At 38.1% G+C, this 15,048-nt stretch overlaps 1 protein-coding gene across 4 annotated transcripts in view; it reads right to left on the reverse strand.

Annotated features, from left to right (window-relative positions):
- Nucleotides 1-425: 425 nt before the first annotated feature.
- Nucleotides 426-15,048, reverse strand: part of AOX1 (aldehyde oxidase 1) — a 45,926-nt gene continuing 31,303 nt past the window's right edge. For 2 of the 4 annotated variants that reach the window (XM_080400563.1, XM_080400561.1), the window contains exons 25-36: nucleotides 13,631-13,822; nucleotides 13,097-13,324; nucleotides 11,933-12,028; nucleotides 11,080-11,208; nucleotides 10,515-10,589; nucleotides 8,856-8,908; nucleotides 6,658-6,772; nucleotides 5,953-6,018; nucleotides 5,181-5,369; nucleotides 3,593-3,760; nucleotides 2,674-2,765; nucleotides 426-2,552 (exon numbers count right to left, since the gene is read on the reverse strand). In XM_080400563.1, coding sequence (XP_080256689.1) covers nucleotides 2,498-2,552; nucleotides 2,674-2,765; nucleotides 3,593-3,760; nucleotides 5,181-5,369; nucleotides 5,953-6,018; nucleotides 6,658-6,772; nucleotides 8,856-8,908; nucleotides 10,515-10,589; nucleotides 11,080-11,208; nucleotides 11,933-12,028; nucleotides 13,097-13,324; nucleotides 13,631-13,822 — 1,458 coding nt within the window. In that variant the 3' untranslated portion in view covers nucleotides 426-2,497. Of the gene's footprint in view, nucleotides 2,553-2,673; nucleotides 2,766-3,581; nucleotides 3,761-5,180; nucleotides 5,370-5,952; nucleotides 6,019-6,657; nucleotides 6,773-8,855; nucleotides 8,909-10,514; nucleotides 10,590-11,079; nucleotides 11,209-11,932; nucleotides 12,029-13,096; nucleotides 13,325-13,630; nucleotides 13,823-15,048 lie in introns of all 4 variants that reach the window. The other 2 variants (XM_080400564.1, XM_080400562.1) reach the window with 2 other exon arrangements.

The following is a 15,048-nucleotide window of genomic DNA, read 5'->3' on the forward strand; positions in this document are numbered from 1 at the left end:
ACATGCTGCCTGCTTCAGCAGATCCCAGGATTTATCCATATTTTGGGGCTGCTATTAACACTTGGGATTGGGAGCTGTCATCAGTAAGCCCACGCAGCGTAACTAAGGTGTTTCAAATCAGAAAAACTAATTATGGCAGCAGCATTCACATTTCATTTGATTTATTGACTTTCTCACACTATATAAAAGCCAAAGTTAACACAAAGAAAGTGAGGAAAAATAAGTAAAAATCAGTGGGGCTTCAGCTGTCTAAACCACACTTCTAGTGCCACTATAACCTGCTGGGCCTCCAGTTGCTATGTTGCATCTCCCAGTCCTGTGCTCTCCTATGTCTCTGCTGTCTTATGACATATAAAATGTCTAGACCCCCACGTTTAAGCAGCTGAATTTCATCTACTCATAGTGGTTACAGAGAGACAGACAAATCAAAACAATAAAGATTTAATTTCTTAATAGTCAATGCAAAAGCAGTTTAATCTACTAACTTGATTTCTGTCACAGATACAGTATCAACTCATAAAAGGGATGGAAGGCAAGGAGAGAAAATAGTTTGTGGAAGACTGAGGAGCAGTGAAACAACAAGAGCCTTCAGGCTCTTGACATGTCAAACAAATTAGAGCCATTTATTTTCATTACAGATCTTCATGGCTCTGGAGCAATCTGACCTGTGAGCAACCGGAAGAGCAATCCCCATGCTCAGCAAGGAAAAACTGATGCAGAGGTTCACTGAAACCACACACTGAATGTACAAACTAGCTATTTTCCCAGTTCTACTTGCAAAACTTGCTGCAATTTTTCAGGTGCTACTTTGCATAACTTCTGTGGACTCACTAAAAAAGGTGAAGTGTTTTCTCTGTGTTAGGATGTACCCCAGATGTAAGCCCCAAATTCAAATACCATGGAGATTCACGTATTTGTGTGTGTGTGCATTCAGAACTGAAATCTCAGGTTTGCACCTCAAGAGAAAGAAAGGCTGAAGTTCTCAAGTCAGTTCAATATTGTGGATTCTGATGCTGAAATCTGAATATTGTGGTTAGAACTTTCATAATACATTAATTTTGATACAGCCTATGTAATTTCTTGGGTCTCATCTTAGGTTACAAATACATACATACCTGAAATTTAGTAACACCAGAATTTGTTACCATTTAATACAGCGCTGCTTTATATTTTCCTGTTTTCTCCAGCTGCTACTACTTGGATGTGGTCTAATCCCACTGCACTGTAGGCAGCATCAGATGACTGATCTTTGCAGATCATCTTTTGATCTCATTACAGCTTTTTTATCTTCTTTATCAGAGGAGTAGCCAAGAGTGAGAGAGAACTCTCAACTGTACTTTCATGGCTCAGCGTAGTCCCGAGCACAGGATTAAGCACTGCTTACAAATCCTTTCCAGAGACAGGTTCATCCAGTCTCCCATTCAAAGCACACTGAACTCCATGTGAGTCTTCCCATTAAGTTCAGAGGCTTTTGGCTTGCTCCATGAGAAAAAGAAAGCTTCCAGTGGAGACTACAACTAAGTGATGTCACAGCACTCTCCAAACTATCAAGCTGCAGCAAGGTCTTTTACCATCTCGTACCAACATACTCTTCATGCCAGTCCCTCTGCTGCCTTCTCCTCATCCCTCCTCACCCAGGGTGCATATTCTCCCTGCTGCTTCCTCCTCTCTTCCTTGGCTGCTCCCTCTTCACTGGCTGCCCAACCTCTTAACAGAAACAGCCACAGCTGCATCTTATCTACATCAGCCAACACCCCAGCCCCTGAAGCCAGCCCACAGCTGTATATTATAATATTAATAATGTTAATTAACCCAGCTTCATCCCTCTACAAAGTGACTCTTCCAACTTTTGTGATAAAATTAATCTCCCATATATCTGTAGGTCAGCCATAGCAATTTGCCTGGCATAGCAAAAGAAAATCATAACACTTGTCTCTTCCATGTTTTTAACACAAAGATGCCCATGTCAAAAGAATCTAAACCAGCTTTACTACAGATCAGAGCATCGCTTCTCATCAAAAAGGGACTGAATCCAACAAACAAGGTTCTGATTCTTCAGCTAAGACCTCTGGACTCACACTCCACTGCAAGACTCAAATCTGAATTAGAAAATTAGCTGAAGCCATTAAAAAATCATTTATCATATGAAGTTGTTAAGTGTAGTAAGTGGCAGTAAGTTATCTAACATACCTTTATACTTCACCCTACCTTTCTTCTCCTGCAGCACTTGAGCTAAGCTGTTCAGCAGATCTATTTGAATATATATGCTTCAAATGCAGGACATGTATTCTAGCAATTAAATGCAGTAATTTAAGGAAAGTACTGTAATGAATACACTGGATGGAGAATGAACGGAAGATGTAGTGTGCCTATTTTGGGTAGCTAGTTCTATTCTGAAAATGAGGAAATATATTTATCTGTGTGTTGATTAGTGTGTATTGGGGCAGTAAATCAGTTTTCCATTCCATTCCTTTCAGGTCTTAAGCAGTCTGGTTTGTCATTCACACAGATAGGTCCCGAGGAGTGGAGGAAGCAGATTCATTTTCTGTGATCTAAGAAAACAAGCGAGAAATGAAAATACTTGTTAATATTATTTGATTGGCAAGCCCCCAATATAGCCCTTATCAGGTGTCTCCAAGTCACTCAGCAGGGTGCCCTACAGGAGATACCTACAGAAGGTGGCTGGAAGGAAGATCAGTGATAACTGGGCTCAGGGCCAAACAGGGATGGAGAAACACAATCTCTGCACTGGTGGACCTGACCTCCTGCAAGGTTGATGAGAGTAAGCCCACAAACCTATTGATCCGGGTACCAATGATACCCCACCATGACCACAGAGATACCATGGGAATAATCTGTGAGTGAAAGTTCAAGCTTCCATGGAAGAGCCTCAGAGAAGTTCAGGGCACAGTATGGATTTACATGCTGACAAGGACCTTGCCTACAACAGATGTTGTATGCTAAGTAAAAACTTACACAGAAAAAGAATTGTAATAGCAGTGGGAACATGACTACAGCGAACAGTGGCCGAAAACACAGAATATAAAAGATCAGCACGTTAAGAAGTGTATTGTCTCATTTGTTTTTCTTCTGTATCCTTTTGTTAGCTCTGAGTTAATTATTTTTCTCCCAAAGAGTACCGGGCATAGCAACGAGTACCAGAATGAGATGACAGTACCAGACTGCAAGTCACTGGGGGAAAGCACCTGGAAGGAGTCTGAAGATGCTCGGAGGCTGATCCACTGCTGTCAATAAGAGGAGCTATTTAGTCCTCTATAGGATTTGACATACAGAAGAAAGGAGGAGACTTAAGAGAAAGAGGAGATTGTAACAATTACGTACATTTCAAAGAATAAAGGTTATACAAAACCAGGGAAATTCCAGTACAATGTTTCAATGGCATTTGTTGGAATAACTTGTGTGAGTGAGACCTGTTATCAGATGTTTCAATTACAAGGAGCCATGTGATATGGCTGTATACAAAGCATCTCCAATTGGAAACATCATTAGGCATCCCACCATTCAGGGGTGCCAAAAGCAGCATGCACTTCTACCCAGAGATACTTTGACCTTTCCCCCACCTTCCTATTACCATCTCAGTAAAGGCATCTGCACAGCTTGCCCGTAGTTGTTCAGCAGTCAGAGGGCTGTTCAGTACGAAAGTCTTTGTCAGTCCTCTTTCACTCCTCACACTAGTTACTGCATCTCTCAAAGCGAAGAACACAGAGCATCCCAAGAAAAATCCTGCCTCACCTAACCCCTGAAAAAAAAAAAAAAAAAAGTCAAATAGGTGTAGGTTTTGAGCAAATGAAATAAGTACATGCCATGTCAGTATCAACTAAAAAGCTATAAAGTCAGTGACTCAAAAAGTGTTCTGTCTTTCTGTAAGGAAGTTTATTTTAGATTCAGTGGAAGCAAGCCTAGATCACACAAAGTCTTCTGATGGAGCTAAAAAGGTTGATTTCAAATATTGGCTATTGATTTTAGAACCTTTTTGTCTCATTGCAGAACTGAAATTTAGAATAATTAGCAGACAAAATTAAAACAATCCAAAACCAGGTACAGATACAACTAAGAAACAAAGCCTGAACTCATGATAATTCCCTGCACCTGACCTGACACCGCTGACCTCAGTGGGCTTGACATCCTCTCACTGCTTCTGACATTAGATTCACATTTGCTCCTTAGCGCAAAGATAGGTCAAAATCTACCCTTATTCCATAGTCCTCTCAGTACTGTGGTATTGAATGTTTTAATCTGGACCGGGATACTGCAACTGAATCTTACCTCCTTGCTAAAATCTGCTAACCGAATGTCTTCCCCAAATATGCTGCATGAAGACAGAATCACATCATGTTACAGTGAATTTTAAGGGTAGTTATAGGAGGTAAATTCACAGAAAAGGAAAAGAGCTGTTTGAAGAGGGATATTAGTATCAGCTCTCTAGATCAACTCCCAATCAACTATGTAACTACTTCACCTAAATGATGCTTTTTCAAACACTTTTCTAATTATGTATTACTGAGACAGCTTTAAATAATTTTAAAGGACCTATCTGTTCTTTAATAACTTTTGCTGTAAAAATGCTTTTTCCTTATGTCATGCTGTTTTATTTTACTGTATTCTAAAAGCGTATCTAATACTTGAAACAGCTGGAAATTTGCAGAAGTACCTTCATCTCGACTTACCATTACTACCTATATACAACTGGCCAGAATATTTGTTGGTGTAAATTCAAGCAATGATTACACCAGCTGAATACTTGAGCCAATCTCTCATATAAATACACGCATACAGTCCTATTTCTTACTGTGTAACACACATAAGTAATCTGCACACTCTCATTATTTCTCCATCAATTTCTTTGGTATTTTTATTCTCACCCTTCAGATTATCACAACATTTTAAAAGTATGGTTTGAAATTCAGCTTGCAGCTTCTGTGTATGGTCTGTTAACAAATCCCTAAAATTACTACTTGCCAATCATGAAAGATATGCAGCAACATCACACATTGTGTCTTTTCATATTAGCTCCCCTGATGTCATAAATAAAACTATTTTATGGACACTTCTTTGAAATGCTTAAGAAGAAGAACTGAAAACTTTGTATGTTGTATATCAAAGTAATTCCTCTGTTTGTCCTGGGATCTAAGAATTAGGCCCTGTGACTGTTTGCTTACCTTGGATGCATAGATGGCATAAGGATTTGGGGAAGATGACAGCAGGGAAACATTAAATTGTTCTGGAATATCACAAACAGCAGGGATCTTATACTGATCTGGACCCTTAGTATAGAGGACTCCTTCTGGAGAGTACTTTAATTCCTCCATTGTGTACAGTCCAATGCCTTGAACAAAGGCACCTTCAATCTTTAAGAAAGAAAAGAAATAGCATTTACATTCTCATGTTTGTTAAAATGGGTAAAACTTGGGCAAGAACTGATTTGTATTACTGTATGTTAGACCATTTTCTGTCCTGTTTGCCTAATGGGATTCTTCAACATTTTGGGCTACTGGGATGGAAAAAGCTTTCACACTCCTCTCTCATACCAGGCAGAGACAAATGCTTTCATGATGAAATGATGAGATCTGTGGAACAGCCTGCAATGAATAAAGGTGTTTCCCTGCTATCGTGTGGGGAAGGCAGATTGAACAATAGGAGAATTTAGAGACTGTAGATCACAAACAGTACTAAAGTCCAGCAGACAGTGGGCATATATACATACAGGAAGTATTACAGGTTGACACTGTGGGTAAAATTCAAGCTTCATTGACATTTATGAAGCTCTGACACTGACTCAAATGGGGCAAGTCTACAAGTAAAGGACCTTCTAATCTATGAATTATAACATTATCTAACAATTATGTTTTCTGAATTAATGAGGTAATCTTTATTTCAGATAAGGATATCAGTGTAACAGAAATAAGACAGCAGGAAATTCTTGGCACATACCTGTCCTATATCCACAGCTGGGTTTATGCTGCATCCAATGTCCATAACAATGTCTGTTCTGAGGTTCTGTCAATAAAATTCAAATGCATATTACTGAGAGAAATGCATGGCGTGGAGGCATTAGAACATAATTCAGGTTAGAGCTGGTATTCAGTGGCATAATATATATTAAGGCAGAGGCCCCCGCCATGCACACGATTTCAAAGTAATTTCCAATACCCCGATACAAGCAAAATGGGCTTGTCTCAGCTTTTACAGAAGTTTCACCAGAGGCCTTGCAAGACTTTTCCCATCACACAATGAAATCCCCATATAACTAAGTACAGATAGAGGGCATATGATCAGCAGTCTATGATTTAGCTGTCTAGATGGTCTAGATTCTGGAAACAGATTATTTAGCTCTGCTGTAATTTGCTGGCAAACAGGGAAGGAACAAGTGAAGAACATGTCAGATGTCTGCCATAACCCAAAAGATTTATGACACTAACGTATGACATTAACACAGATGTGCAAAAAGCTGGTTAACAGTACACGGCTTTCATTCTGCTCCACCTGTACTTTGCATTTACACTGTTGATATATTTACTATCATCTGAAGACAGGTGACTTACTAATGCAAAATCTGAATGTTTGTTGCAGCACCCAGTGATACAAACAAACCTCATTCACATTACTTACAAAACTTCCATGACACTCCATTATTACCTTGTGATCTCCTGTTAGACAGTTAATTTCAACCTCTGAACAAGCAGCTCCATAAAGAAAATATGTGAATGGCTGTCCTTCCCCTTTCTCCCAATCCATTTTTTCATTGTAGCCTCTGATGGAAGAAATGACATCCACAAGAAAAAAATTAGTGAATGTTTGCACCATAACAGAGCAGATGAGCAAATCAAAGTTTGAAACGACTTCAAGTGAAATCTTAAACAACAGGTCAGAACCCCAGCAGTTAAGTTCCATGAAATCCTACAGAGCACTAGTAGTTTAGGTTTGATGGATCTGTATTTATATAAAATTTAGCAGGCAAGCAATCTATTTCAGATCAGGAGAGTCTACAACCAGCATAATCCCAGAAACATATTAATAAAGACAGGGTAATCAGGTACAGAATACAAATTTAGGGTAATGGTTGCTGAGGTAATAGCACATAAGGGAATTCAGAAAAAGGGAGGAAAACTGGTCAGGATCTATGAAAGAACAATTTACAAGACATGAAAGAGTAAAAATTACAGAAGCTGCCTACACAATGAGTGAGAGAGTCAGGAGTATTAAAATAAAGGTGTAATTCCTTAGAAAGCAGTGGGACTAACTGAGGAGACTATAGTAGTCAGGACTGATGGGGTAAATTCAACAAACACAAGAAGATGTGAAATGCAGCATCCCCCAACCATGTCAGCTATGTGACCAAGGCATACTCTCTGACCATATACGAGTGAAATGTTTTTGTTGAGCACATTTAGAATTATACTCCATAAAACAATTATGGTATAATTCAGAGCACTGAACCATGCATTTAAAAAGCGTTACACAAAATCCATGTATTCAGCTTCTCACATTCCATCTGTCTCAGCTGGCTTTGAGATTCTTGGATGTGGAGAATATGACTGGATAAGAACTAGATCAATACAGGATTTGAGGCTCAGGGATCTGCAGATGGGTTTGCACACCATTAAATGCCAATAGCAAAGTATGGCTGTTGTTCACTGCATTCAAGATATCAACTTCCTAAAGGGCTGCATAAGCAGAAAACAGACTTGAACAGACTTAACAGAAGGAAGGGACATTTTGTTTGGGCTTTTCTAGGTGTTTTAAATAAGTATGGCTTTGTGACGTGCCTCTCCAATTTACTCCAGGCTGCCTGAATACCTGAAAAGTTGCTATTGATCAGCAGGTAAATACAGGTGGAGGGAGAGAAGATATAAGGCACAGCAGGCTGAGAGAGAAACTTTTCTTTGAATCCCACCTGAGTTATAGCACAGAATTTTTTCCTTTCTAGTTCTTTATAAATACCGTGAAAGAATTCAGAGAAAAAGGACCACAAGACTGCACTGAGAGACAGCAGAGGGAATTGTGTTTATGATTACTGTGTCCCACAATAGCATTGCTGTTGTGACTAAATCCCTATCTAAGAGTATAAATGGTGGGAATCTTCTGAGGCTCCAGATGCAAAACAATATTGTTAAAATTGTCAAAACAATAACTCTAAAACTAGAGTCAGTGACCAACCCCACTTCTCACGTGAGCACCAAGTCCCTCTGTAGTTTTTAATTAGTGCTGAATTATAGCATCTGATTCCTGAGTGAGTTTAAAAAAAATAAAATTACCATGAGCTTTCTCTTAAACTCAACCAGACATTTTAAATTCTCCTTCCTCTAAAGAGAAATAACCTTAAGGTTCAGATCTAGAATTAAATGAGCCTAATTTTCCACAAATGCACCTAATTGCTAATTACAGGTGTGTGCTGGATAAATACTCCAATGCTGCCACTTGTTCTTCCTGTCATGCAACTTGGTGTGATTATGTTTGTGGGTAAAAGTGTAAACAACCTGTAGTACAACAATACAGCTTCCAGTAAATGAACTATATCCCACATTGCACACCTACTGTTATGGGCAGCAGTCACTTTTTTGATGCTTACTGGTTTGCTAATGACCAAATCATGGAGTAAAGATGGGACTAAATAGTATTTTGATACTTTCTAGAGAGCCCACACAGGGCCAGGCATAAATTAGCAGCACTTAAACGTTAAACTCCAATTGCCCATATATAAAATAATTGCATAAAACATAAGCTGAGCCATTAGAAAGAACTACTGGACAGGATCTTCTATTCATGGCATTGGTTAATTTCGGAAATCAGCCCTGGTCTAACCTATGCACTTTTAAGGAACAAAAAAATATTACCTAAAGTAGCCAGTAGCTGAAAGACTCACACTCTGTTCAAAAGCTTCTTTAATCTGTAAAATATAGCAGCATTTGTGGTAAACCAAGGAAGGAGTCAGGAAGGAACACAGCATACATATATTTACTTATTTTCCTGTATTTACTTAAAAACCAAACTGTAACAAACTGTAAAGAAAAGATGACCAGCTAAGTGTGTTTACTTAGTGCTAAAAAAACCCCATGGTGCCTAATACTGTAGAACTAAAACCCCTTTGGATGAGCAATCTGAATTCTTTTGGCACTACAGTAAGGAAAAGACCTGTCAACAGTGGTGGTCTTGCAGAATCTTTATCGTTGGTTATGTTGTAGTCAGAAAGGGCCCTGCTCAATTTTTCTGCTCAAGTTCGACAGAAATGGGGCCCCCTGTCATAGAAGATCTGTATGATTTACTTGCACAAAAATGGCAGCTGACAAGAGAAATACTCTCTGCAGTGTTCTTCTACCAGTGGTAAAAATAATGGTATGACGTCCCAAATCTATTCCCTTTCAGTGATTCTCATGTTAGATTTACTCAGTTTACAAGTCAAGAAGTTTGGGGTTTTTTTGAATTTTTAATTAATTGCAATTTACTGACTTTGCAAGATATAAAATTACTTCTCTGCATATATTCTTTTTTAGGTCAGCCATTTCTGCTATGTTTTGTGTATGTCTGAATTATCCAAATTAATTTGGCATCTATTAGAGATTATCTTTGCATACATAGCTGTCAGTTATTAAGCTACCACATGTATTCCAACATTATTTGCTATTGCTAGGAATTATTACTGTCAAGAAAGCGTTTAAATTTTCACAGTTATTTTAGTATTTAATCACTTGAAAAGAAACACCCTAGCATATTGGATCTGTAAATGTCCTTTTCATTAGGCCATAGATAACAAGCAATACTGGATACGAAAACATAACAAACAGGTTTTCTTATAACATCTTGATACATAGGGATAGATTCTTAGCCATATCTTCATAGTTTATATTACAGCAGAAATATTTCAGTTAAAAAAACCCCAGTTTCTAGCCCTAAAATTCTATTCCAGTTTCAAGCGGGCACCAGACAGGGGCCATTTCTATAAATAGCTTTAGCATTACTTCTGCACTAGTCTGCTGCAAATGTAACTAATAATATAACTAATTACATATTAGAGCAATGGGAGCAAGGATTCCTGCTACTTTCTGTGCAATTCTGTGAGACACTACATATGGGAGAGAGATGGAAGGAAGAAGTTTAGGAAGCTTCTCTTCATCGATTTGGTAAAAATAAAGAACAGCCATGTAAGAAAATCAACACATACACTGTATCCATATACCCTGACAATCTTCTGGCAACAGCTTGTCTGAGGGTAAGATGGGGTGGGTCATTATTGCAGAACCTGGTATTTTTTGCATATTAAAAACTTCTGTGCCTCCAAATGTGACTTCACAGACCCTTTATAACTAGATATGATCAGGGGATTGTTCCCCATGTATCTAAACCAAGCGCCTACACTCCCATCTTTCTGTGAAATAACCTGTTTCTACAGTTTATAACTTTAGGATTAATAGGCTGAACAGACTGATAGACTACAACGCATATACCACAGCTTCTGCAAACACACAAACATACTTAGTAGGATTGATCTGTCTTACCCAATCATTCCAGGTCCCTTTGGGGTTCTTGCTGATGATAGGCTGCAGGCGTTTGAGAAGAGTTTGGCAAGCATCCTGGTGAGAAGTCAGGAGAACATATCACAGAATTACCACAGATACATTTGGTACTATTCAAGATATGTTCTAGTTAGTAATTAGTATTTGCTTTACCATCATCTTGGTTTGAAAAGGTATCATAGGAGGTGTCATTTAAATTGCATAGACACAAACCTTATAAAGGGTTAAGTTACAAGGGCTGGAATCTGCATGAATCAGTAGATTTAGAACAGGTACCAGATTTGTACAGGACTAATTATTTTGTTAGGCAAAACAAAGATTTTGTCAAACATAAGCCTCTGAGGGAAAGCTCAGATCATATTCTGAAAATTTGTAAGCACCATTACTGAGAAACTGTCAACAAGTGGTGTTTCTTCTTAGCAACCTCCAGTGGTATTATTGGTAATCTCAAACTTTATTTCTATGGGATCACTAATGCTTAAAGTTTGGCAGGCATTAAGTACCATGAAGGGTAGAGTGTTTTGCTAAACTAAACACTACCCTTTACCTTCACAGCCATCCCATTGACATCTGTCCCTGCAGATCCTGCTGAGGCACATGCATTGGGAATAGTTGTTGTGCTGGTTTCACAGAAGTGAATATATGACATGGGGATGTTCAATTCCCGACTAGCAACCTGTTTCAGGAAGAACAACACATTATTCTGTTTTAGAAACATTTTAAACACTCCAACAGTTCTCCAGTACTTGCTAGAAGTCAGCAATACAAGAAAGAATAAAGTTGCAGCAAGTCCCCTTCCAACCTCCAGCTGAAATCATTCTGCCCAGTTTGTCAGTACAAAGAAACAGAACGGAATGGCAATGTTTTAGCTGTATTCAAATTCTGCAATGGGACTGGAGTGCAACATGTGGTTCTGCATTTTGCTGCTTATGTCCTGTATGATTTAGTGAAAATTATGCAGGCCCAGATCCCAAGCTTTCATTGACTTGGTTAATATCTTTACAGATATTTATCTGTCTCTCAGTTCTGCATTAAACAAATATAATAATAATAACAACAACAACAACAATAATATCTGAACTGTATACTAATCTGAATACTGTCTTTTTTAATCATGGGCTTTATGGGATCAGCCCCAAAAAGTTCTTTTTTCTAAATAAACCTCTTCACATACCACTGGAAGAATAAAACCCAAACAATTTGTTTTTCTTCCTGCTATGTCTATGACTCTTAATGAAGGTATTTTTGCTTTCTAACTCTATCAATGCAAAGAAGCAGCGGCTATGCTGATAAAGAAATTGTCCTACTGGTACATTAATTAACTAAGAAGAAAACCTTCACACTGTTTATCTGCATGACAGATAAAGCACAAGGAAATATTTGTTTGGGTCATCTGTTACCTGGATCATTTTTGTATGAATACCTTGCCCCATTTCAATTCCACCATGTGTCAGAAGCACAGACCCATCAGTATAAATATGAACCAAAGCTGCAGCCTAAAAAAGAAAACCAAGATCAAGATTAGCGAGAAATGTGTTGTATGTTGCGACGAACTGATGAATCAAAAAAGACACAGTTTTGAAGTGTATTTCAATTTATCTATTTAGTGCTTTTGAACAGAATGCAAAATATGGAATGCTAGTCCCTGCTCTTCCTCTATAATGACTTCAAAATAAAAAGATATAAACACTTGGAGGTCTGCTTTTTCTGTTGCTGGATCCTGAAATAAATCTACATCTGGCAACAGTATCTTAATGGTTCCAAAAGAAGATGGTGGATCTTCCTCACTAGTGGCTGTACATGCCAATTCCTCCAAGTTCCATTTTCTCTCCCACTGATGTTTTGAGAGCCTTTGGACGCAGGTTTTTCAACAGCACAGGCTGGGCAGGCTGTCAGCATTAGACACAGCAGTAAGGTTCTGAATGAAATTCTCCTCCTGGGCTAGCTGGGAGTAGCACTGTAGACTACAAAGCCCCTGTGATTTTAGTCTTGAACAGAGATAGCCAGTTTGATATGACGCAAGCTACTCAATTTTCAGTTGATAAAACGCTGTATATTCCATAAGCGCTGGACACCTACACTAAACAAAATACAAAGACCAAACCCACTACTGTCCTCCTTTTCTTCCTTAAACTTAGTCTTTGATGACATCAAAGGGTTAAGTCTTTAAGAACAGCATCCCATAGTGCCCCCATGGTCAGAAAGAATAAGCTCAGAGCTGTTTTCTGGAATGGATAACCTAGCCCATGAATACTTTGCCATCAGTCCTCAAACACTTTTAATAAACGTGTTCAACTCATCTACACCAATACCACATTGCAAGAGATGGGACTGGCCTTTGAAGCAGGCAGTGTCCAAGCTGCCTGGGCCCTGAAAACCAGATAACTTTGATCTCAGCTTGAAGAGATCTAGAAGCTAGTGTAGCCTTCAGGGAACAACTATTATGAGGATGATAGGTTTCCAGAAGGTGGAAGATAACACATTGGGTTTGTATCCTAAGGCAGAGTAACTGTGATCTTCTATGGATAAAAAGCTTAGCTCACTTATTTTTTAAAGAAACTAACCTGAGTAAGATAACGTGTGCCTAGTCCAAATGGATACTTCATTGGTACAATGGCAATCCCTTTTTTCTTCCAGTAATTTTGTTTGTTAAATTCTTCGATAGTTGTTTTCCTGCTGTAGTATGCAGATTTCTCCATACATTCATTCCAACACCGTATTAAGTTTTGTGGATCAAGCTTTTGTTTGAAGTGTGTCTGCTCAATTTCCTTATACATATTTATTTCCCTAATCTGAAATAATAAAATTAACAGCTATCACAATCTTGTTAAAGGCAGATTGACCATTTGGAGGGACTAGTAGACAACAAGAAGGTTGCTTTATATTCTTGGAACAATTTCCAGTTTGGTGCAGTTTGCAAGAGCATGCTAATCATGCAACAACCAGACGGTGATTAAAAAAAATATATGAATTTTAGCACAAATTATGTCATTGACTTAGAAAATACTTGTTCAAACAGTTGAGCTAATCTAAAGGGTTTTAACTTCCCAATTGCACAGACTTCATTTCAGGAGAGAAGATGTGTTCATTTCTGTCACCTTTTCTGGTGATAAACCAGTTTTATCTGCAACTCCTGTTATCCAAGTTTCTGTCACCAGTGCTGACTGGGGAAAGCCAAAGCCTCGGAACGCTGTGTTTGATGGCAGGTTTGTTTTGCAGGCATAAGCACAGCATCTCAAGTTGGGAATCTTGTATGCATTGTCCATTTTTAATAAAGATACTTCTGCTACCTGAGGTAGGGAACAAACAGGTCTAGTTAAATGTCAGAACACTGCTTCTTTCAAATTCACATTTAAATCTACTTCATTTCATATAAAGAGCTTAACTTGAGACAATTAGCTTTAAAATTGGGTTTCTGTCAATTGCTGGTAGTAAGAATAATCTTGTGCACATACACAGACTTTACTCATACATTTCTCATGCAGCATATTAGTTTTCATTTATTTTTTGGTATTCTCAGAACACAGCTGATGTTACTAGTAGTTGAGTGCTGGTCAGTAGTTAAGGATGTAATAGATACTCCATTTCACAATTGATTTTGCTCCTACTTCAACATCAAAAGCCACACAATTAAAAATTGGCAGATTAGATTTAAAGCAATAGGAGCTATGAAAGGAACTGATGAAAGCATTCTGAATTATCACGTCCTATGGAAATTCACAGTTAAGGTTTAGTTCCACCAGGAAGCATATGTACTGCAGTCCTCTGGTTCTTCATTTCCCTTTTAGAGATTTCACGTGACAAACACAAAAACATAAGAAAAGGAAAATCCCGTATTAAAGACTTCAAATTAGGCTCTAGGAGTCAGTATCAAAATAAGTAAGTTTAAAAATGTTTTGATGCCTCATGAAGAGTCCACTGGCTCTCTTCAATGTTAAGTAGATTTCTCAGAATGGAAAATCTAAGCCTGTATTCCTACTGTTCCCACTGAGCTTTAAACAATAAACTTCCAAACTTTTCTGCATAGAAACAACTGAAGATAGTTTTGGTGTAATAACTGTGCATGTGAATAATGTCACACAATGCTACCTTTCCACTTAGGAAATATAAATTGAGGTGTTATTGTGGAATGGAGAAAAAAAAAAGTTTTGTATTCTGGGTTTTTTTAATTATGAACACAACTTTTATGGACTTCAGAGAAAGTGTGTGTATGAAACTGATCTGTCTTAAGACAAGTTATTGATAAAACAGAATGAACACAATATATTATTATAATACAACTCTTACCTATGCCAAAATTTCTTCCCAGAAATGTCTGTTCTAATCTTGATGCAATCATACAGAATTAAAACACATTATTAATTGTTGACTGAACAATAACTAAGTTAAGCATAGATTACTGGTATTCAACTCCCATGCTGGAAGACCAGTCTTTATGACGATAAGCATCAAGCATCTTGGCTCTTTCTGGGGCTAGGCTCCCACAGAATAAGGTCCCCACTAAAGAAAGAATAAA

The sequence above is a fragment of the Falco punctatus genome (assembly GCF_963210335.1).
Source record: "Falco punctatus genome assembly, chromosome: 8".
NCBI classification, from domain to species: domain Eukaryota; kingdom Metazoa; phylum Chordata; class Aves; order Falconiformes; family Falconidae; genus Falco; species Falco punctatus.